At 40.2% G+C, this 24,379-nt stretch overlaps 1 protein-coding gene across 4 annotated transcripts in view; it reads right to left on the reverse strand.

The window, feature by feature from the left end:
- The window catches only part of BTBD9 (BTB domain containing 9), a 417,923-nt gene that overhangs the window by 76,213 nt on the left and 317,331 nt on the right, over positions 1–24,379 (reverse strand). For 3 of the 4 annotated variants that reach the window (XM_040473393.1, XM_040473392.1, XM_040473394.1), the window contains one exon: positions 3,338–3,445. In XM_040473393.1, coding sequence (XP_040329327.1) covers positions 3,338–3,445 — 108 coding nt within the window. Of the gene's footprint in view, positions 1–3,337; positions 3,446–12,934; positions 13,364–24,379 lie in introns of those variants that run through there. The other variant, XM_040473395.1, reaches the window with a different exon arrangement.

Consider the following 24,379-nt stretch of genomic DNA (forward strand, 5'->3'; position numbering starts at 1 on the left):
GAGTATATTAGTTAAAAAGGGAAGGCTTTCCTCTTTTATCATCTGCATATCTTCTATTATATTTTTTAATACCTAACTAAAAAATGAAAGGCACAACAGATCTGGGTTATACCTATAAACATAAAATCATAACCTTTGGTTCCACTCATTCTTAGGGGGTTAACAGGCACCTGCCTTCTTACTCTTAAAATACATTATTTATTTATTAATCTCTAAAACACCTATTGCTGTAGCATATATGTGCTAACATGGAAGGTTAAAAACATAAATTATTTAAATCCACCAACTAATGGACATAAAATATAAAAAAGGGGGGGGAAGATGTCAATGACTTAATACAAAGCTAATGGGAAGGACTTAATGAGTGAATGCCTTTTTGAATCAAGCAAAAACCCATTTGAATAAATATAAAACCATTATAATATGTATCTGTGTCAGCAGTTAGTCAACCAGTTCTTGTCAAAAACTCATACTGTATAACACCTTCAGTAGGGGGACATAAAGAGATGAGGAATCTAATTTATAACACATAAAATGACAGACAAGATGGGTGATGGTAACCAGTGAGATGTGTAAAAGATGGGGAAGCAGAGGGCCTGGCCTGTGAGCTGTATACTCAATGAGCAATGGCTCTGAAAAGATAAATGGGCAGTTGTTCATGGGCCTTGAAGGCCTTCCTATTGTATGGAAAGGGTTCTGGGAGCTTGGAAATAAGGTAATCACTTCATTTCCCTGTTTCCATCATCTAGCTTGGTTTAACCCTCTTTAGTAATGCTTTGAGGTACAATGGAAAGAGCCCTTCATTTTCTCTTTTAGAAGGAGAGGACAATATCCCACAAGGTGTTTTATATTCAGGAAAAAATGAGACAAAATACAGGAAAGTGATGGAATACTAGTTACTGAATAATTGCTAGTTTTCTCATCCAATCGCAGAGATGGCCACAAGATGTGTGCTCCACTGAGAAGTGGCTGCCCAACAGAGCCATACTTCCCAGCCCGACCAGCATCCAATGTGGTAACTGACTACTTCTCCCCGGTGGAATATAAGTGGAAGGGATGGTCACTACACCTAGGCCAAGGCCGTTCAGAAGAGCCACGTATACCTTCTTTCTGTTCTTTCCCCATTTGCCAACCAGATGCAGATGCTGCTGCTGAGGCCCTAGGAGAGGGCAGAGCCACAAGAAGGAACATGCCTGGGTTCTTCAGTCATGTGTGGAGAAGAGCCACCTGACAACCAGAAACACCCCTACTGACTGTTGCATGATTGAGAAATAGCTACTGTGTTAAGGCATTGGAATGTTGAAGCCACTTTTTGTCACAGCAGCAAGTGTTACCTTAACCAATGCAAACATTAAACATGCTCTAAGATAAGTACTATAATAATGACGGTAAGTGTGTCAGACATTGCATCAAACAAGCCATTATTAATGCTATTATGAAATCCTGGCCAGGTAAGTACATGAAAAGACGTTCAACATCATTAGCCACGAGGAAAATGCAAATTGAAACCACCACTTCACTCTCACTAGGATACCATGAACGAGAAGATAGACAGTGACAAGTACTGGCAAGAATGTGAAGAAATTGGAACCTTCCCGTATTGCTGGTGGGAATGCAAAATGGTGCAGCTGTTGTGGAAAAGTCTGGCAGTTCCTCAAAAACTTAAACACAGAGTTAGCATAAAACCCAGCAAGTCTACTGCTAGGAATAGATCCAAAAGGACTGAAAACGTATGTTCACACAAAATCTTGCACAGGAATGTCCCAGCAGAAATACTCATTTTAGCCAAAAAGTGCAAAAAACTCAAATGTTCATCCACTGATGAATGGATAAACAAAATGTGACATATATATTTCCATATGATAGAATATTATTCAGTCAGTAAAAAGGAATGGAATGCTGACACATGCTGCAACACAAAAAATAAGTTTGAAAAAAAATATGTACTAAGTGAAAACAGCTAGAGGAGATCACATACTATTTAATTCCACTTGTATGAAATGTTCAGAATGTGCAAATCCATAGAGACAGAAGGGAGCTTACTAGTGGTGAGGGGCTGTGGGAACTGGAAGGAAATGAAAAGATTACTAATGGGTAGGAGGTGTCCTTTGGCGGGGGGGGATGAAAATGTTTGAAACATTAGATAGTGGGGATGATTGTACAACAGTGTGAATACACTAAAAATCACTAAATTGTGCATTTAAAAGGGTGAATTTTATGGTACGTGAATCATATTTCAATAATAAAAAAAAGAAATCTCAGCTATTTGCTTTACCTTGCCTCCCAGTGAATCTGGCTCTCCACAAAAAGGCACTGAGCTCTTTTTAGGTAATGTTTGGGAAAAGGTATGATTCTAAGATGCTGGAAACATGCTAATTTTGATCTGAGTGAGTTATATGGGTATATACACATGTAAATAATCATTCTAGTCATGATCTCAGGCCAGTCAGAACCCACATAATCCTTCCTCCTAGCTTCCCCTACAACAACGTAAATGCAAACAGAGGCTCAATGCCATATACATTAAATAACTAGAGACCTACATATCAAGCTTTCTTTGGTTTAGGTAACAGTGTAGCTAACACTGAGATGAGATAAATATTTAAAGCTAACCTTGAGAATCATATGTGGCTGGAAAATGGAGTCCCAGAATAACTACTAAAGTGTGTATCACATCAGCAAAATTCTCAAAGGAAGAAACAAGTTCTAAAGAGGTAGTATGCAGTGATGGGGGCAGGGACACAAGAGAGGATTGCATATGGAAATCCTTCTTTTCCCTGCTCAGGTACATGCCATTTTCTTTTTTTAATTTTTATTTATTTTATTTATTTTTAGATTATTATTATTATTATTATTATTTTTAAAGGGAGAGCAAGAGAGTGTGAGATGGGGAGAGGGGGAAAGGAGGAGGGAGGAAGGGAGGGGGAGAGAGAGAGAGAGAGAGAGAGAGAGGGAGAGAGAGAGAGAGAGAGAGAGAGGGAGAAAGAGAGAATACGAAGCAGACTCCACAGGGCTTGACCCCACGACTGACCCTGGGATCGTGACCCAAGCCGAAATCAAGAGTTGGACGCTCAACCAACTGAGCCACCCTAGCACCCCTACATGTCACTTTCAAGAGTCAAGTTCAAACCACAAAATAAGGAAAGTTTGTTTGAGCATATAAATTCTCACCGAAGTACTTAATAGTCAAAATTGAAATGAAGGATCATTAGGATGTTTTCAATCTCCAAATAAGAACGTAACTTGGTGATTCCACAAATCTTCATTAGAAACTTCTGAATCCATCAGATAAGACTCTTTTAACTTGTAATAAATTCTGGGAAATGATGTAACTTACTTGCAAGAGACTTTAGTTCTGTCGGCCACCATGGTCCATTGTTGCTGGTTGGTGGAAACCTCAACGTAGTAGCTATAGCTTCGATCATCACAGTCCCAAAGTAATAACCTGAACAAAGAAAAATACGTTAAGAATGCTGTGAATGTTCTAACTGGCTGTTTCCTGAGGCTGTGGGCATGAGTGAATCCATGTCTGCCGTACCCCTCCTCCCTGCCTCCTTTGCCCCACCACGCTTCCAGGACTGGAAAAAGGAAGAGAATCCCAGCAAAAGTATGGTAGGAGGAGGTGGAGTCAGTCTGAAGAAGAAGCAGTGTCTCTTTAGGAATTTATTTCACAAGTCACCCAATCTCAGGCAGCCTCTGTCAAAGCTCTTTGGTTGGCTTATGGGTGAGAAGATGGCCCCAAATCCTCCTTCCTGATTCATCTCCAGTTGACTGGGCTGACCAAAAGTGATATCCTTGAGACTCCTGTTCATGGGGAAATCCATGCTTTCTAATTGGTAGTAACTAGTAAGTCCCAATGACCTTAACTATCATGTTTCAAATTCCTTCTCATTCTTAGCAGACTTTTTACATAGCTGTAGTATAATGATCTGATTTGGAGATACAAGCAAACATATTCATTAGTAAAACTTTTTTATTATTTAGAGATTGATTATTTTGGCTCTGTTCTTCTTATCTCCTTTTGAGCCCAGATAAGAACCAAAGCATAGACTATGTAATTTAATTTACATGAAGCTCAAAAGAGACAAAATTCATCCATGGTGACAGGAATCAGAACAGTGATTACCTCTGGGAGAGGTAATGATTGGAAAGGGTATGAAGGAACCTTCCAGGATGCTGGAAATGTGAGGACTCTGACTGAGTGGTAGTTCATGGGTATACACACAGTAAATACTCATTCACACTATATATAAAAGATTTGTGCACTGTATGTGTGTTATTCCTCAATTTAAAACCCACAATAAGAAAAAAGGATCTAAGAATTGCAACACAGGATTAGACTTCGGTCCAGCATTTTGCTTCTGACAGTGCCACCGTGGTGAGGGACGCGAGACCACTGTTTTCTATGATTTCAGCTTCCAAAGTCCTTCCCATACAGGATATCTTACCGTTTTATATTTGGTCATGCATATTTGCTTCCTCCACCAGCTAGAACAGAAAGTGAGCTCCCTAAAGGCAGAGCCTATGTCTTCTTGATCTTTTTATACCCAATACTTGGCACAGTGTCTCAAAGAGCCTATACTCAATGAATGTTTATTTGTTATGACGATTATTATTATCATAATAGTCAACATACCTTTAATGTTCATACTGTGTACCAGGCCCTGTGTTAAGTGCTCTATATAATTTATCTTATTAAATCCTTCCAAAAATCCCCTTAGCAAGCATTATTCTTCTCATCAAATTATATATATTTAATTATATATATATATCATATATATTTAATTTATATATTCCATCTAAATACAAAATATTGAATTTGAGAGAGAAAGAGAGAGTGAGTGCAAGTGAGCCTGACATGGGGCTCAATCCCATGACCTTAGGATCATGACCTGAGCTGAAATCAAGAACTGGATGCTCAACCGACTGAGCCACCCAGGCACCCCTCTCATCAAATTATAGACGGTGAAAGTAAGGCTTAACACTGTTGGGTAACGTGTCTATACTCAGTTAGTGTTGGCAGATACAGGGGGTTCATCAAACCTGGTATCCTGGCCAAAGCCCATTTCTGTCATCCTTCTGCCAAGTGCTTCTTTACTCCCAGTTTATGGACCTGGGTCCCAATTTACAACCTGCCACCTATGACTCTACAAAAGTAGTTCATATTATTTCTCCTTAATCTTGTGATTATAATCAATAAAAACCCTTGAAAAGCTCAGTTTAGTGTCACCTACAATGCTATTATTGGGGATCAGAAATGCCACTGTGTTCCCCTTTCCCCTCACCCTTTGTTCCCTATTTTCAAGTGTAATTTTGTTTGCTATCAATGACTAAACCCACACTACCTAATATTTTGGAATTCATCTTTTAAGCAAAGCAGAAACAGAGTTTGCCTTAATCTACCTGAATATTCCCCTTAATTCACCTGAGTATTTAATCTCTCAAAGTACTCTGAATGAATCAGACAGGATTCTACCCTATTGTTTTTAAGTGTCTAATAATTCTGCTCTTTACCAGTTTGTCTGGTAAGAAAGTGAATCATTTCCCTCATTAGTCATTTCCTTGTATATTATTCTAGTTTCTTAGCACTTTTATGCAGTTAGCTTGTTAATTTACATTTATGTTGAGTAACTTGTAAAAGTGTAATTTTTGTTTCTATGTTTGTCTAGCTCTTGTAAAGATTATAGAAAGACTGTTGATCTTTCTCTTTTTAAAAAATTCTACTCTGAACATATGGGTTCTGTTCATAGTGTATGTTTCATACATGTTCCGGGCTGAAATAACTTATAACTTTGCCAGAGTGGATTAAAAACAAGAAAAAAAAAACCCTTCAAATTAATTAATCATTCTCTTCACTTAACAGCCTTGGTAACAGGCTTTTTGGGAGACAATGTTGAGGTTATTTTCTCAAGGGGATTTTGGATCATTGATGCAGAGCCAGTTTTATGATAATCCCTATCCTTCTGGATAATCATGAGTTAGGGTTTCTACCAGTGTATCCAAATGAAAATAATCAAGCCTTTTGGGATAGAATGTAACTAGATTCCAAAATATTTCATGGAAAAATACTGGGATGTGGGAGATAGGATATGAAGAAGATAAAAAGGAAGACCAGTTATAAGTAAGCATCATAAATGCTCTGGTAGAAATTCTTGGGAGTAATAGGGTATTAAAAGAATTTTTAAGGTTGCACATATTTTGTCCCATAGTAGCTTTTCCTATAAGCCCTCTGACTTGTTTTGAGACAAATGTTTGTTTTAAAAGGAACATCACCTGTGATTCCAGGTATAAACTCATAGACATGATGCAATTTTTCTTGTAACTTGTTTCTTTCGCTTAACGATGTATTATGAATCCCTTTCTTTTGTATCTATCAAATACTCTTCCTCATCACACGTCCTGGCTTCGTGGAATTTCACTGTATGGATGCCCCATAAATTATTTAATCGGTTTCTTATTAGTGGTCATTTAGGTAGGTGACAGTATTACACTGCTAGTAAAACTCTGTGATGAACGTCCTTACACTAAATCTATGACTGTTGCCTGTGAAAGCTTCTGTGGGTGAAGCTGGAGCAGAGCACGTGAGGCCTTGACGCATATTACCAAACAGCTGCACGCTTCTCCCTTTCCCCTAAACAAAAGTCTGAACCAATTTATACTCATACTACCAGCAGTTCATAAGAGACGACTGTTTCTGTGTGTCACTGCTGATAATCATGTATTATCTTTAAAAACACTGCCGATTCGATAGACAAAATCTTTGTCATTAATTTGCAGCCTTTCACTTATCATTGAACTTGAACATTTTACCCATTTTCTACTTACATTTATCCTTTTGTTAATGACTTACACGATGCCCTCTATATTTGACGGATATTAATCTGCTGCCTATCATAGTTGGCATGCTGAAGATATTAATTTTTATTAGCTCACTCTATCGATCTTTACTTCAATAATTTCTCCTGGCCTAAATTCTTTTTTCTGAACAGCAGCCAAATGCACACACTGGTTGAAACATCTCCTTTCTATTCCTCTATTAAGAGTCCCTGGGGGCTGGAAATGGGGGGTCATGGTGACTCATGAGTAGAGAAGGGACACTGATGGATCTCAGGTTATCAAGCCACTTACACTTTGGAATTTTTAAGATAGATTCTAATTCATGTGCCAGGATGCATATTTGCTTGGAATTTCGGCTTAGCCAGGCATGAAAATACCTTTGTTGATTCAACTGAAAAAAGCAAGCACAGTCTAAGGACACTACAGGAAAAATTGGCTCAATCTCTCTTTTTCCACAGAGAGGAATTTTGTTCTAATAAGGCACAATTGAAAAACCCACCAACTCCCTCACTTCTTTCCTTGCCAGCAAAGTCTGTTCCCACGTCTGTGCACCTGCAACAACACAGAGATACTTCTGATTTGTAATCTGCCAAGGAATGTTTGCCCGATGAGCTTGCCCAGGACAGACACACCCCCTCTGACCTTAACTGAGAAGAGTTTCTTAAACATATCCCCCTACATCTACACACCTCCACCCAGACATCAGAAGCTATTTTCAAAAGGGGCTGAATAAAGGAAGCTGCTGGCCAAGATCTATTGATGCAGATCAGGTCTGTACTCAGCTGTTGCCATGAACCCCTCTACCTAATGAGCACTGCATGAGATGCCTGGTGATATTAAACACTGTCTCCTCCATCTTCCCTCAGACTCATTGTGGAGTTTCCCTTAAAAGCAGTGAAGTGCTGGGCTTTTTGTAATTGATTAGCAGATGTGATTTTGCTTACATCTTCCATAAATGCCCTGGCTGGCTGCATACCATTGATTACCGGGGTTCGGTTTACAGCAACTAATTGCTCTCCTTGCTGGTGTTTTGATACAAAATTCAATAGTGAATATGTTTTCAAAACTCCTGTCTTTGCGGCTTGAGTCAGAAGTGACTTGAGGCAAACCCAGTGGACTGAGTTTTCCCTTCTTTAAAATAATTGCTCTCTCATCAGTCTGTGAAGAAAGTTTTCAAATTGTAGCATTCTAATTGGAGAGTCTGCATTATGCATGCGATGACAAACTATGTTGTGCTGAATGGCATTTTTTTCATCCCTTTCTTAAGGGATTAATTCTGTGCCAGATTGTGAACAGTGCTGAGGTTTAAACAGTGGAGATCAACAGCCTCTCCGCTGAACTGGTATCTTTTAGGTCAGAAGCAAGTGTCTGTTTTGCCTGTTTCTAACTGTCCACTGTTCGTGGGAGACTCCACTGGAAGGCCTGGGGTCACCTCTCCTGCTGCTGCCATGTTTCCTTGCTTGGACAAAAGCAGGCAACTTGAGAGAAGAGAACTGCCAAGATATTAGTAACATAATTTATTATCAAACCCATTTCTAATCTCTTGGTCAAAATCAAAGAGAGTCTGACCTCACAGGTTTGGAGACCATTCTTTGTTAAAGATCTTGAGAAATTAAGTTCTTTAGAAATAATTTTCTTCTGTTCAACAATATTTACTGAGTATTGACTAAGTGACATTAGGCAAGTCACTTAACTTACTTGTACTTCAGTTTCATCCCATGTGAAATTAAAGATCTAGATTCAACGGTTTCTAAGGGCTCTTCCAGTTCTAACATTTTATAATTTGCTGTGACCAGCAGTAGAGGTGATGGGTTGTTTGGTTTGTTTTTTAGTTTTAGTTTTTTTCTTTGCATGTCTGTCCATTATACAGTAACCTCCCTCTTTGAGAACTGTTTCTAGCCTAGCCCTAAGGTGGACACAGGGGTTCCTGAGCTTGGCTTGTGGACCTGAGTGCATGCTGGGAAGACACATGGCCCGTGCTGCACCAACTGAATTTCGTTTCTCAAAAATTGAGAATTACATAAGATTCGAGCTTAATTGGTCCTGTTCACTTAAAATAGGATAATGAAAACGCAGGCCTTCTGGGGTGACTTTCTTTCATCAGAGACACAAAGAAGCAAAGAAAGTTACCTGCAATGAGAAACAAAGAAGACAGATGATGTGGCCCAGGGAGGGTTATCTGGGCTCCCAGCAGGATTCTAGTATCTGACTATAGTCCCTATGAGGGTCACCAGAGTTTCTGCCCTGGTGTTCTATGAGAAATCTCCCCATCATTTTAATAAACTTGCCATACATGGCTTAAGCCATATTTATGTGGTTTCTTTAAGCTTGGAACCAAAGAGCCTAAGATAAGCTCCTAGCAGAGAGTGCATGAGCCAGAAAAGCTACTCAACTTACAACAGAGGTTCTCATGATGAGGATGATGTGATGGCTCTAGGACCAGAGAGATAGGAGGTGAAGGACAGGGATGGTGAGGAAGCTCACTTTGAATGGAGATCTTCATTCAAGTATGAAAGAAGATTCTCGATGGAAGCTGAGAGTGGCAGGGCTGCATTGGGGTTGGAAAGGCAACCTAAGCTTTGGAACAAGTTCTGTGGGGTCTGCAGAGCTGAGGGAGGGGGCCTTGCAGAGACAGGACACTCAGTGTAGCTGATAACTCAGGACCACCAGTGACAAGGGGGATTCAGGGCAGGGTCAGGGAAGACAAGGGCCAGTTGGAGCAGTGGCCAGTTTGAAGCTGCTGAGGAGTTAACTGGGGCCAAAGGGGGTTGACTGACTTTCAGAATAGAGAGGGACTACAGGTCGTGAAGCAAAAGAACAGATGCAGCAGACATAGAGGCGAGGGAGAAGGGTACGGAGCTGTGGCCACAGAGGGAAACTTCAGTAAGCAATGGGAGCCCAGTTTTCACTCTCCTGAGTGAGGAGCTGGAAGACAAACATCATGACAGAGGCTCCACTCTAATCGCTGCTGCTGAGAGGCAGGGGGGAGCCGGCAACAGCTGCCAGAAGGAATTATACTGCTTCGGAGGAAGAGTACTTTCCTAGGGGAGAAACTGGAATTTTCCCACAGATGAGAGAGACCCTCACTGTGGGCTGTCACAGGGCTCAGTCACGCAGCTTCCTCTGCAGGTGAAGAGCAAGGTCGAGCTGAGACGAGCTGCTGGAGGACCACGAGCCCAAAATGAGATTCTCAGCAGGAGACTGGAGCCAAGTAACAACGTTTGATGGAAAGTGCGGGAGGCAGAGCAGGTGGTTGCCCTGCAGATTCCAGACATGAGAACCCCCAAGGAGCGGCCACCACAGGGGCCCTACAGCCTTTCAGGGCGAAGGGGACACCCGCCTTCTTCTGACAGCAGGAGGAGGGAGACAGGCTGCTCACCAGACGGAAGGGGATCTTGGGAGATGTGTTAGTCACAGGGCATCAGAGAGCCTACGCACTGTCTGCAACCGCGGAATTGCCCATGTCTTGGACACAGAGGGCGGTTTCTCCAACAGAGGAAGAAATAATGGCACTGGCTAACAAGATTCTCTTGCAGCTGGTGAGGGAAAAGACAGGTGCAAGCGCTCGGTCGTCTGGCATATGCAGTTTCTGCATTTAGTCACTGAAGCCCCAGGATGAAAAAAAAGTGAGGAGATGGGGCAAAGCATACACTCGGGCTTCACCGTGCAGGCTGGTTTACTGAGAAGGGAAGGAATAAAAGAAGGGGCTTTCTCTCCTACAAATCCTACATTCCAGGTAAATTCTATGGCAGTAGAGAAATGCTGACGGAGAACATGCCCGCAGGATAGGGCTATATGGATAGCGGGACGGGACAAAACTTTCCAGGAGTTTGAGACAGTACAAAACTCCTGACTTTTAACAGCTAATTGAGACTATCATTTCACTCCCTGGCGGGATTAAGTTTTTAATTTCAAGTTTTAGGTGATAACATACAAGGCAGCATGGCTGCCTCTGCAACGTTCAACAAACACCAAGGCTGGAACGAACAGTGATAGACTAATCATAATCCCACCTCACATTCACACAGACCTCACTGGCTTCAAAATGTTTTTGCATGCATTATCACATTTGGAAAAAACCCACAACTTATAATCAGCACATTTCCTGCTTTTAATGCAAATCTATTCTTCTAAGTTACTTGGTTAATTTTCTTACAGGGGCCAAACACTGCCCAAGCAATCTTTCACAGATTTGACTCAATCACTTGGCAAACCCTTTATTAATAAATAAGGTTTGGCCTAGACTTATAATCTAGATTCCATACCACACAGTCCAATTTGACAGAAATTCTTTCATTTTATGCTCTCAGTGTGGACATGTGAGAAAATCTTGTCCAGGCCAAACAGCCCTTAAGAAGAAAAGCAGTTTTCGTCTACTTTTCAAGGTGCCTCTTTCCAATACAGTCCCTTCCTGAAGCAGGACGTTGGCATCAAAACCATAGGGAGCCATTTCACATGGTCTTGTTATATTTTACAAGGTGAAGTCTCATTATGTTGTAGACCTTTTCGGCAGTGACACATTGAGCAGGGGTGCAGCTTTCACAGATCTTTCCCTGTGTTTAAATTTGGCATCATCAATGTCCCTCTCGGCAGCAAGGCCGTCTTCCTTGATCCCAGCAGCTTCTTCATCATGACGCACATATAACATCAGTGACATGGGTGCAATTTGGCCCACCAACAGGTTGGAAAAGGATTGTGCAAGAGGTAGAAACAGAGAGGCCCCACCCAGACCACAGGGCTTGGCTCCCTACATATCAAGTCCAGCTCACTTTTAGGGGCATTTGCTAGGAAAGGCTGTTGTGATTTAAAAAGGCAAAAATTGGTTTCTTCCGTTAATGGCTGAGGACAATATCCATTTGTGAGAGCATTTCTGTTCCCTGCACCCAATTCTATGAAATTATTCGAAGGGTGAGAAGGTGCTGGCATGTTTAAGAGCTCAGAGCTCACTGATCTACCAGCTGTGTGTTAGGGATCTGACTCACTGGATTTTAACTCACTTTTATGACCCCTGTAAAATAAGATGGCCCCAGTGTGAGTCTTCATCCAACAGGTAGGGGAGTAAAGTGTCACCTGGCTCCAGGTTCCCTGTATGACACCATCCAAAGGCCCCTCCTTTAACTTTCAGAACAAGTCTGGCCAAGAGGAACCACCCTGACCATGCTTTGAGAGTGCAGGGATCATGCATGGCTAATGTCTTGGTATTCCCCATGGTCCCGGGCATGTCATAAGCTCTACTGAGTTGAAGTAAAGGAGCTACGGGGAACAGGACAGGAGAGGATGATGGAGAGAAGACAGGGAACTACAGATAAATCCCCTTTCGCACAAAACCCAGGTAGCTCCATCTTTTAATGCTCCATTAAATTACTTTTCAAGCTGAAACACCCCCCTAGTCAGTCCTCCACTCCCACTCCATTTTGCAGGGTCTCACTTAAGAGATAATTTATGAAGGGGCACCTGGGTGGCTCAGTCGGTTAAGCGTCTGACTTCGGCTCAGGTCATGATCTCACAGCTCGTGAGTTCGAGCCCCGCGTCAGGCTCTGTGCTGACAGCTCAGAGCCTGGAGCCTGCTTCAGATTCTGTGTTTCCCTCTCTCTCTCTACCCCTACTCCACTCATGCTGTCTCTCTCTGCCTCAAAAATAAATAAACATTAAAAAAATTTTTTGAAAAAAGAGAAAATTTATGAAGTACATTAATGCTCACTGCTATTTCTTCTCTTGAGCTTTTTCTCCTGCCCCTCCTCTGACCACATGCTAGTATGTGTCCACATGCACACAGCCTACAAAGCTCCAAGAAGCAGAGCCAAAGAGAAATTTAATAAGCTCCACGGCTCCTTTCTATTCCCTTAGGTCAAGTTTTCACAGGAATCTGTGTCTGTGGGAGAACTCACAATTTAGCTACAGGTAGATCTTTGTATTACCTCAACCTGGTGATAAAGGGAGAGAATGGAGAGGCAAAACAAAGGTGGGGAAGGCTTGACTCTGAATATTACAGCCGAGAGAACGTTCCAGCAGGGCTGAGCAATAAGGCAAAAATCTTCCTATTCAGGCAGGTAATCTCTTTATTTTTGTTCTCACCAAATCTTTCCACTGGTCTCTCTTAACACAGCCAGTACTATTTTCCTATGTCTCTCTTTTTTTTTTACCAGCCTGACCTTTTCACCCAAATCAGATCTGGGCTTCAACCTTTGCTCCAGCTTTGAATCAGCTTCTTTTCCCCACAGGGCCCAATCTATAAAGTCCTGGGCTCTTGACGAAAATGATTTGAAAGCACTTGCCCGTCCAATACAGGCCCTCATCTGCCGTCAGCTGTACCAGCTGTGTTAGCCACTGCTTGTTCCTCTTTCATGTCCCCTCTCTGCTAAGTCACTGCCCCCTCCGTCGTATTCCCAACTCTAGTATTTATCCTCCTCGGCCCTGCACGATCAGATGCTTGTCTGCACTCTTTTCTCATACTCACCTGGTCTAAATTTCCTCCCTTTCAGTCCCTTCTCTAATGAACTTCCTTCACGAAATTCTTCTGTGAAGGCTTTCACATGAAAAAAAAAAAAACAAAAAAACTAGACTCTGAAGCAGAAAAAATAAAACTGTATAAGTTGCAAGTGCTATAAAATTAAAACACTGAAGCAGATTATTCTATTTGAAGTCTGAGGTGTCTGACAAATCATAATCCTCCGTGTAGTACATGACTTACCATTAAAATAAAGACCACATTAGTGAGAATAATAATAGTGGCATCTCTACCACTACATAAAAGTGAGAATCCTAACTATGACAAGTTCTTATAAACAAAAGATAATTAATTAATTTAATATGTAACTATGTGATAAAGCTTTTGAAGAATGGCAAGAATTAAGGAAAAAAAAGCAAGATTTTATAGAATTTTTTGTAATGGCTAGAGGAAAAAATGGCTAATTATGTTTTTCAGTAGAATTCTTTTGATCATTGGCCACTCAGTACAGGTTTCTTGATCCAGGTCTTCAAAGCTGGGATGATAAGTTTTAACTCAAACATTTTCAGCTGAACATTAATAACTCTAACTTTTCTAACTGCTAAACAGCTGTAATCAAATCAAACTCGTGTGGGTTACAGGACCAAAGGCTAAACAGGCATTTGACATTTTTTTTTTTTTTTTCCTGGAATTGCCTATACTGTTTTCCCCAGGGTGGGAGGCCCGGGCAAAGGCTCCGAATTCAGAGGGGCCAAGGTGCCCCCCACTGCTGCAGGAGATGGAAGAATGCAGTTTTCTGTCTCATAAATACTCACCAGCATTGCAGAACAGCTTCCCCTCCCTCCCACATTTGTTTGGTTGAAGGATCATCAGATGGGAAAAATACTCCCTCTTTAGAATGCATTCTGTAGGAACTACCCTTTTAGAAATAACCCTCCCGGGTGCCAACATGAATATTCACCAGAGTGTACCGAGCACAGGGGCCAGTCTCCATGCCATGGACACTAATCCTTCAAAATGTATTCCAGGCAAGCTACCAGGGTAAACTCCTGTATAGAAACTGGGCTTTCTGATGATGGATATTGGATGGCTGAAAGGAGAAAATCTGAGTGAAGGAGGCAGGGATGAATAAATCACTCATAATCTGTCGAAGGCCTGCTGTAGCCATACCTTGCCATTGTGACTCAAACACAGCATAAGGATGCATTAGAACATTGCACTCTGCGAATTAAATGGTTTCTTTTGTTGATCTGGCCTGTGCTTCCTCACCAAGAACAACAAACATTTATCTCCCTTCTGCCCCATAACCCTCGAACCCCCTTTTTACTTTCTTTTTATTTTGGCTGATAGGATATACACGGACATCCTGAGAGCATAGTCCTCATACCACGCAGGCACCCAATGTATGCATGTTCACGTACATGCACGTGAACACACACACACACACACACACACACACACACACACACCTCACTTGCTATATCACTGCCCTGACTCACCTTCAGAAATGTACAGGCAGAAAAGATGAACAACTCTTACAAGCCAGGGAAGAAATCATACCCAAGGTAGCGAGATCTCAGATTTCTAAGTATCTTCCCACTCTGGCACCAAATCCCAATAGTCAACATTGATAATCAAGTTGAGAGGCAGAAGGAGACTGGCTAAGACAGCCTGTCTGAGTCACACGTGATACTGTTGTAACTAATGCTCTTCAGATGACCAACAATTACCTAGCTGACGATGTTTAGGTGCCAGAGGCTGGGAGACAGATCTGGGATAACTTCCAAAGAGGCTGGTGCTGGAATTAGTCCAGCTCTTGGCACAGTTTGTACCCTGGAAATTGGGCATTCAGGTGCTTGGGGGCTCCTGGTAGCTCAAAGGAAGAAGGAATGTGAGCAAGGAAGAGGAAAACAGTGTGGCCTCAAGTGGCATTCTGGGTCAAATGATCTTCTCAGTCTATTTGGAGCAGGAAAAGCTCCAGTGACTCTCCCACTGCCTCTGATGGACACAAGGACATTCCGAAGCAATACGGTATAACCAGAAGCAGTGGTGGCAGATGGGAGACAGGGGTCTCAACTCTGCCTCGGTCTTGGAACCCTATACTCGCAGATTTATAATCTGTTTAATGGGGTGTGGGGTAGGAGAAGACAGGGAGATGAATTTTAATTTTGATTTGTGGTTCCTTTTATTTTAATGTTTTTTTTTTCTATAATCACAAAGTAGTACACAATAAATCCTTTGGTACTTCTTAGAAAGTATCTATTAGTATTAGATATCTTTTAGTAGATACAATTAGCATCCTTTACTAATTGTAAAAAAAAAAAAAAGGTAAACAAATATTTTTAAAAATGTTCTTTGGTAGCAGAACCCCTTCACAGACAACATCTTAGAAGAACCTCAATCTCCATGACAGATGAAAGTAAAGATGAAAGTAAAACTGCTCTGCCAGGGTCAGAGTTGGGGATGAAGTCTCATCGCCAGGCTTTCTCATCAGCCTCTCCTTGTGTCAGCCCCCAAGGCTCACCTCCTACACACATGGTAGGAAAAACCACTGAGTCGTGGTGTGCATGTTGACTCCCAACTAAACAGTGATATTAATATTCATGTCTCTTGATAACAGGCTTATAAGTATTATTACTCACATTGTTTGAAGCTATAAAAGGCAAAGGGGCTTCCCTAATTCTTCGCTCCCACCTGTATGGACCAGAGCTGTTAGTGAGGAAAGGAACTGGATAGATTAAGCACAGATAAACTGTGGCCCGTGGCTGCCTATTTTTGTAAATAAAGTTTTATTGGAACACAGCCATGCCCAGTCAGCAGCTGAGCAGTTGTGACAGAGACTATGGCTTACAAAGTCTAAAATATCCACTACCTGGCCCTTTCCAGAAAAAGTTTGCTGGCGCCAGGAACAGGCAGAAAACTAGAGCTGTTCTTATTGAGCAGTAAAGAGTTATGGCACCAAGGCAAGAAATAAAGGTATAGTTTAAACCAAGGCAGAGTTTAGCCTAGAAATGTCTAAAATCTCTTTCTTCTGTTGAAAGTGTTTCAACAGATTTTCATATAGCAAATTCCACGTGGAGTTTTTCGATTCTGCTATAGTCCTGTCTTTGTTCTGTGACAACCGTACTGACAATTCTTGGCTTGCCTTTCACCCCAAATTTCTGGTATTTCTCCTAAGGGTAAAAGAACAAGAAAGGAAACGAGACCCCCCCCCCAAAAAAAAAGCTCCCATTAAAAATAAAAATCTGAAAACCATTTCCAAACCCTCTCCCTGAACTGATGAAGTGTCCAGGAGCCACATCCTCAAACTGAAGATATGTGCAAACAGGACGGTCAGTACTGACCACCACTCTCCAAGTGGCATGGAAATAGTAGGATAAAGCGAAGAAGTTGCAGGGATGTTTAAAGTCAATAACCAATACGTGCACACGGAAGTTATAGAGTCGCTGATAGGGTGGTTAATATGACAGCAGTAAAATAATGTATCAGTTATAGGGGAAGATGACACCACAGATGAAACCACACTAATTAGGCAGACAGTGTTGTTGTTTATTGGTCACCAGGAGAAAATAGATATGTATGGATCTATCCCCTTGCTATCTCTCCAGCTCTGTCTACTGTGAGTATAAAAAGCATCTTACAAGATAGCTGACCGGGGCAGTCTATGACCACAGAACAATAAAAACTGTAAAGTGTTTGGTGTGCTAACAGAGCTTTTCATTTGGAATCTTTTAATGAAACCAATTTTGAAGGGATGACTCTGTTTAACATGTTCTTCCCAAATAGTTCGAACCAATCTCCATGAATTCTCTACTTTTTCTGTGAGTCTAACATATACAGCTAAAATCTCACTATGGTGAACACAATCATGACATTTACCTGTTCAATCAAGAAGGCTGTTATCAAAAGGATATTATTTATCAGATTTACCACCAACTCTCAGGCAATTCTCTATAGACTATACTTATCTGTTTCTAACAGTGCTACTATAAACTTCCTAATAAAGATACTATTTGATTATAGATGCTTTATTATTTTTTTAACCTCCAGGAAGAAATGAATATAGAAGATTAGATATCAAGAAAAGATTTGAGAAAGGTTTGCATTAGGCATCAGAGGACATTAAAAGGTAGATGCCTAAGGGACTTAGGAATAAAATCTTATTAGCCTAGACCACAACTACCCTTCCCCACAAGGTTCTTGTATATGCCAAAGAGAGTCCCAGCAAGTGAGAAGCAAGTGAGAAGGGATACGTGATCACTAGTGGAACTTTTGGCCCAAAACTCTTATGCAAAAGGCGTAAGACATGGAGTACTCCCTATTCCCGAGTTGGTTATGCCTCAACAATTTCAACCAAAGCAAGCCAGGTGGCCTGCCTTGTCTCTTCTTCAACACCCAAAACTTATTCTTGGTTCTTACCACTACAATTTTAGAAAGGATCAACCCAACAATACCACCGAAACAGAGTGAGCGGGTAAGAGATCATTGGCTTCTGCTGTCAGGCACTGAACTGTCCCTGAGCTGAGGCTTACCTTACCTTACCCCAGCTGCCCTAAAAGATAAAAGAGGAAGTAAGAGTGCCCAAGGACAAAAGGATGGCTATGCTTACCATTTTGTTGTGAGGGCAGAAGAGAGAAAAGGAGTGAGGAGAAGACTGGGAGAGGTTGGGACAAGGAGGGAAGGCAGGACATCATTCTAACAGAATTAGTCCTGGCCCATACCACTTAGGGCCCAGTGGGAGACCAGAGACACAAGAAATGATTCCATTGAACTGTGGCCCACTCTCAGTCCTACAAACTCACCAATATGATCAGCATCTTTCCTGGAAAAAAACTAAATGCTTTGACCATGACCAGCATTTTGGGGAGGAGTGAAGAAATAGTGGCAGGAAAAGCAGAGGCTATTTGAGTTTCTTCTCCCAAGATCTAAAATCATAGTATTACTATCATCACCCTCTGACTGATTGTACTTCTTATTTCAAGTGTTCCAAAGCCACATGGTATTTGTCTTTCTCTGACTGACTTATTTTGGTTAGCATAACACTCTCTAGCCTGATCCACGTCATTGCAAATGGCAAGATTTCATTCTTTTTATGGCTGAGTAATATTCCATTGTGTGTGTATGTATATACAGGTATGTGTGCATGTGTGTATATACACCACATATTCGTTATCACATTCATCAGCGCGCACGCACACACACACACAACATTTTCTTTATCCATTCATCAGCCCAAAGCCAGAAACACTCACTATAATCCTACGAAACAAAATACCACATTCCAAAAACTCAGAGGAGGGAAAAAATTGGAGGTGCTAGGGCAGCTACTGCCCAACATCCCCTTTGAAAGTCAGAGATCTTTTAATGTATCATTTTATTTAGGACAGATGGATAGGAGTCCGGATCTTTTAAAGACTTAAAAAATTATTTCTAGCAGGACTTTTGACATAATCCGTCTGCCACTACAAAATAACATGGATATGCAGTGAAGTTCTGATGTGAGAATGTGATAGGTACAGAAGAAAAGTCAATTCTCTATAACTTGGTTAGGTTAAGTAGGTGCTTTGGTTAGTTAAGTATGTCTGGTTAACAGACTCTGTATGGACTGCCGATTTTAACAAGAATTCAGATATGATAAAATATCCGAACTAGATAACTAGAGTAAAACCACACCAAATAAAATTTATTCACCTTTTGATGTATTAGAAGGTACCTGGGATCTTGCCCTGCCTCTCCAATTTCATTTGGTGCATCCACTGTCATTATGGTGGTAAAGCATGAAGACCAGTTACAGAAAATCAGCAACAGTTTGTAACAAAAAGTGAAGTGTTTTTCAAGAGATAAACTTCATGACTAAGAAGTCAAACATATATAATGAGTAATTCTGCTTGTTTTGGATCAGAATTATCCAGTAGGCAGATAACAGGCTTTTTATTTACAGACATTTTTGAAGCTGAGAATAATATAAAATACAATTATTATATTTACTCTTTTGGATAAACCCAGAAGCTACAAGCTCAAAGGGTGTCTTTAAAAAATAAACAGAAAAAAAAACCCTATTGAATTGTATACTTTAAATGGGTAAATGGTATATGAATTATATCTCAATAAGGCTGTTTAAAAAAAAAAAAGACCACATGAAATATGGGGATTTATAAAAATTCCAAGGTAGATGTGAAATGTCAAGTAGGAGGTAGGGTTCTGTGGCAGAACTGCTGACTGGATGAGCCAACCCCTTACCATGACCCTCAACTTCCTCTCCAACCTTGCCAGGGCTGACCGTGTAACATAGTTCAACCCAATAACTAAGTGGAAGTCAGCTGGGCGGAGCTTCAAATAAAGCTTTGGCTTTTCCTAATAAAAAGGTGCAGACTTGGCTGGCAGGGCTCTTTACCCTTTGCCCTTCTCCTTCCTTCTGCCTAAATGAAGATGAGATAGTTAAAGCCTTAGCAGCCAACATTTTCCTGCGGCCAAAATGCATGTGAAAAAGACCAAGAAAATTGAAGAGCTCACAGAACTGCAGAACTAATACCAGCAACCATCCACCTGTGGACATTTTGTTATGTGAGACCAAAACAAATAAGCCAAGGCAAAATAAACAAACACACACCTTTAAAAAGTCTTAATCAGACTCTCTGTTATTTGTAGCTAAATGCAGCCCAAATGCAAGCTCCTTTGGGGCAAACGAAGGCTAGCAATAAAAACAAACATGGTCAAGGCTTAGCCACAACATTTAATGAAAGTTACTGTAACTTACACCCTTAGGAAAGAAGATGGATTGAACAGAAAGTATGATGCCTTCTCTCATTTTCTTTTTAAGGCCATAGGAAGCTCTGTAGGCTTGTGCAATACACTGGAATCTTCCCAGCTAGGGTTTTAGCACTGGCTGCATTGTCACGTTCATGGTGGAGAGAAAGAGAAGGAACTCAAATTATCCTTTGGTTTCTTCACCTCTTACATGGAGACAATGAAGCAACTAAAGCTTCAGAGCTACTGTAAGACATGGCAAGTAAAAGGACCATTAGCCATTTCTAAACATTAAACTGTATGGAACATCTCAACAGTCTAGACTGGTATTCAGTTACAGTAAAAGAATAATGTGGCAGGGCGGCTTATGTCATAATCATTGCGGGACATGGTTTCAGATAGCATAAGGCAAAAGGAAGAAAGAGGATCCTACTGTGAGGTCTTAAGGGGGGAAAGAAAGAAAATCCAGGGAGAAGTAAAAGCATACTCTGCATTTATCTAGGTAACCAATACCCCTTATACTGAATCTAATACATTGTTGAAAGATGCAACACAGCAGAAAGACAAAAAAGATTCCTCAGCTGGATCTCAGCCCTTGAGTATCCAGGAAAGTTGTTGAAAATAGTCCCTGAGGGGCACCAACCAGCCTGTCATCATAATCATTTTTCCTTGGAGAAGGATGGAGGTGGGCAGAGGGGAGAGGCAAGAAGGGGTGTTGGAAGCATTTTTTCTTGATCTCAGTCCTTCTGCTGGTTCAGAATGTTTCAATCAAATGCCTCTGTGGTTACCAGTTTACAAAGGGCTAAGCTTAAAAAGAGAGAGATGCATAGTATCAGGTGCTACCAAGCAAGATGCATCAAAAGCAACTTAACAAGGTGACAAAATTGGGCTCCTAGGGGAAAAACAATCTTTGATTTAAGGGCATCTAAGGAAGTGAGGTTTTTTCAAAGGTAGATTGCTGCATTGGATTAATTCAAGGATTAACCTTAAATGTCTGTGACCCTTCATCAGCGTTAAGAATAGCTTTATTCACTTAATACTTAAAAGGTATACTTAAGCAATTTGATGTATTAAATTTGTAGTAATTTTGGGCAATTTGCTGAAAGCTCTATGCTTCTGTAAGTTCTCATGAGAAAAGCTGCATTTCTGTGCCCCTGTATGGCCTATGGGGCCAGGTTGGGGGAGCAGTGTGTAAATTATCTGCCAAAGTGAAACCACATAAAGAGTAGGTTGATGCTTTCCTTTCATCTGCTCTTCCAAGGTGAATGATTCTGGTGTTTAAAATGACTGTTTAACAAACTACTGGTGAAGTAGTATTCATTTTAGAGGGTCTTATTTTTTTTTAAGTTTTTAAATCCAGTTAATATACAGTGTTATATTAGTTTAGGGTGTACGATATAGTGATTCAACAGTTCCATACATCACTGTCTTCATCACAATAAACGGCCTCCTTAATCCCCATCACCTGTTTCACCACCCCGCCCCCCCCCCGTGGTAAACCAATCTTAACTCTCTAGAGTTAAGAATCTGTTTCTTGGTTTCTCTCTCTCTTTTTCCCATTGCTTATTTGTTTTGTTTCTTAAATACCACATATGAGTGAAATCATAGGGTATTTGTCTTTCTCTGACTTCTTTCACTTAGCATTATACTCTCTAGCTTCATCCATGTCATTGCAAATGGTGAGATTTCATTCTTTCTTACAGGTGAGTAATATTCCATTGTGTATATACACCACATCTTCTTTATCCATTCATCAATCAATGGACACTTGGCTGTTTCCATATCTTGGCTATTATAAATAATGCTGCTGTAAACATCAGTGTGCATGTATCCCTTTGAATTAGTGTAACTTGGTGTTCTTGTGTTCTTTGAGTAAACACCCGGTAGTGCGACTGATAGATCTTATTTTTAACTTTTTGAGGAACCTCTATACTGTTTTCCACAGTGGCTGCACCAGTTTGCATTCCCACCAACAGTGCACCAGTGTTCCTTTTTCTCCACATCCTCACCAACACCTGTTGTTTTTTGCGTTATTGATTTTAGCCATTCTGATAGGTGGGAGGTGATATCTCATTGAGGTTTTGATTTGGATTTCCCTGATGGTAAGTGATGATGAACATTTTTTCATGTGTCTGTTGGCTATCGGTATGTCTTCTTTGGAGAAATGTCTGTTCATGTCTTCTGCCCATTTTTTTAATAGGGCTATTTGTTTTTTGGGTGTTGAGTTTTATAAATTCTTTATATATGTAATATGGATACCAACCTTTTATTAAATATGTCATTTGCAAATATCTTCTCCCATCCTATAGGCTGCCTTTAGTTTTGTTGATTGTTTCCTTCACTATACATAAACTATTTTCACGTAGTCCCAATACTGTATTTTTGCTTTTGTTCACCTTGCTTCAGGAGACATATCTAGAAAGAAGTTGCTACAGCCAGTGTCAAAGAGGTTACTGCCTGTGTTCTCTTGGAGGATTTTTATGGTTTTAGGCCTCACATTTAAGTCTTTAATCTATTTGGAATTTATTTTTGTATATGGTGTAAGAAAGTGGTCCAGGTTCTTTCTTTTGCATGTTGCTGTCCACTTTTCCCAACACCATTTGTTGAGGAGACTGTCCTTTCCCCAATGGATATTCTTTCCGGCTTTGTTGAAGATTAGTTAACCATATAGTTGTGGGTTCATTTTTGGTTTTTCTATTTGTTCCATTGATCTATGTGTCTATTTTTTGCTGGTATCATACTGTTTTGATTACTACAGCTTTGTAACATAACTTGAAGTCCAGAATTGTAATGCCTCCAGCTTTGCTTTTCTTTTTCAAAATTGCTTTGGCTATTCAGGGTCTTTTGTGGTCCCATAGAAATTCTAGGATTGTTTATTCTAGCTCTATGAAAAATACTGTTGGTACTTTGATAGGGATTACGTTAAATGTATAGATTGCTGTGGGCAGTATAGACATTTTAAGAATATTTGTTCTTCTGATTCATGAGCATGAATGTCTTTCCATTTCTTTGTGTCATCTTCAATTTTTGTGTTTTACAGTTTTCAGAGTATAGGTCTTTCATCTCTTTGGTTGGGTTCATTTCTAGGTATCTTATTACTTTTGGTGCAATTGTAAATGGGATACATTCCCTAATTTCTTTTTCTGTTGCTCCATGATTGGTGTATAGAAATGCAACAGATTTCTGTACAAAAATTTTGTATTCTGACACTTTACTGAAAGTTTATCGTTTATCAGTTCTAGCAGATTTTTGGTGTGTTTTGAGTTTTCTATACACAGTATCGTGTCATCTGCAAATAATGGAAGTTTTACTTCTTTACCAGTTTGGATGCCTTTTATTTCTTTTTGTTGTCTGATTGCCGTGGCTAGGACTGCCAGTACTATGTTGAATAAAAGTGGTAAGAATGGACATCCTTGACTTTTTCCTGACCTTAGGTGAAAGGCTCTCAGTTTTCCCCATTGAGGATGGTGTGAGCTGTGGGTTTTTCATAGATGGCTTTTATTATGCTGAGATATGTTCCCTCTAAACCTACTTTGTTGAAGGATTTTATCATGAATGGATGTCGTACATTGTCAAATGTTTTTTCTGCATCTATTAAAATGATCATATGGTTCATACCTTTTCTCTTATGGTTGTGATGTATCACATTGATTGATCTGTGAATACTGAACCACCCTTGCAACCCAGGAATAAATCCCACTTATTGGGATGATTTCTTTTAATGTATTGTTGGGTTCAGTTTGCTAGTATTTTATTGAGGATTTTTGCATCTATATTTATCAAAGATACTGGCCTGTAGTTCTCTTTTTTTTTTTGTGGTGTCCTTATCCAGTTTGGTATCAAGATAATGCTGGCCTCATGGATTTAATTTGGAAGTTTTCCTTCTTTTTCTTTTTTTTTTTGGAATAGTTTGAGAAGAATAGGTATTAACTCTTCTTAAATGTTTGGCAGAATTTGCCTGTCAAGTCATCTGGTCCTGAACTTTTATTTGTTGGGACTTTCTCAATTACTGATTTAGCTTCTTTGCTGGTTATTTCCTATTTCTTCCTGTTTCAGTTTTGCTAGTTTATGTTTCTAGGAATTTATCTATTTCTTCTAGGTTGTCCAATTTGTTGGCATATAATTTTTCATAACATTATCTTCTAATTATTTGTATTTTTGTGGTATTGGTTATTTCTCCTCTCTCATTTATGATTTTATTTGAGTCCTTTCTCTTTTTTCTTGATAAATCTGGCTAGAAATTTATCAATTTTATTGATATTTTCAAAGAACCAGCTCCTGGTTTCATTGATTTGTTCTACTGTTTTTTTTTTTTTTTTTTTTTTTTTTTTTTTTTTTTTTTTTTTT

Source organism: Herpailurus yagouaroundi, unplaced genomic scaffold (genome assembly GCF_014898765.1).
Source record: "Herpailurus yagouaroundi ecotype Mexico unplaced genomic scaffold, PumYag 139, whole genome shotgun sequence".
NCBI lineage: Eukaryota > Metazoa > Chordata > Mammalia > Carnivora > Felidae > Herpailurus > Herpailurus yagouaroundi.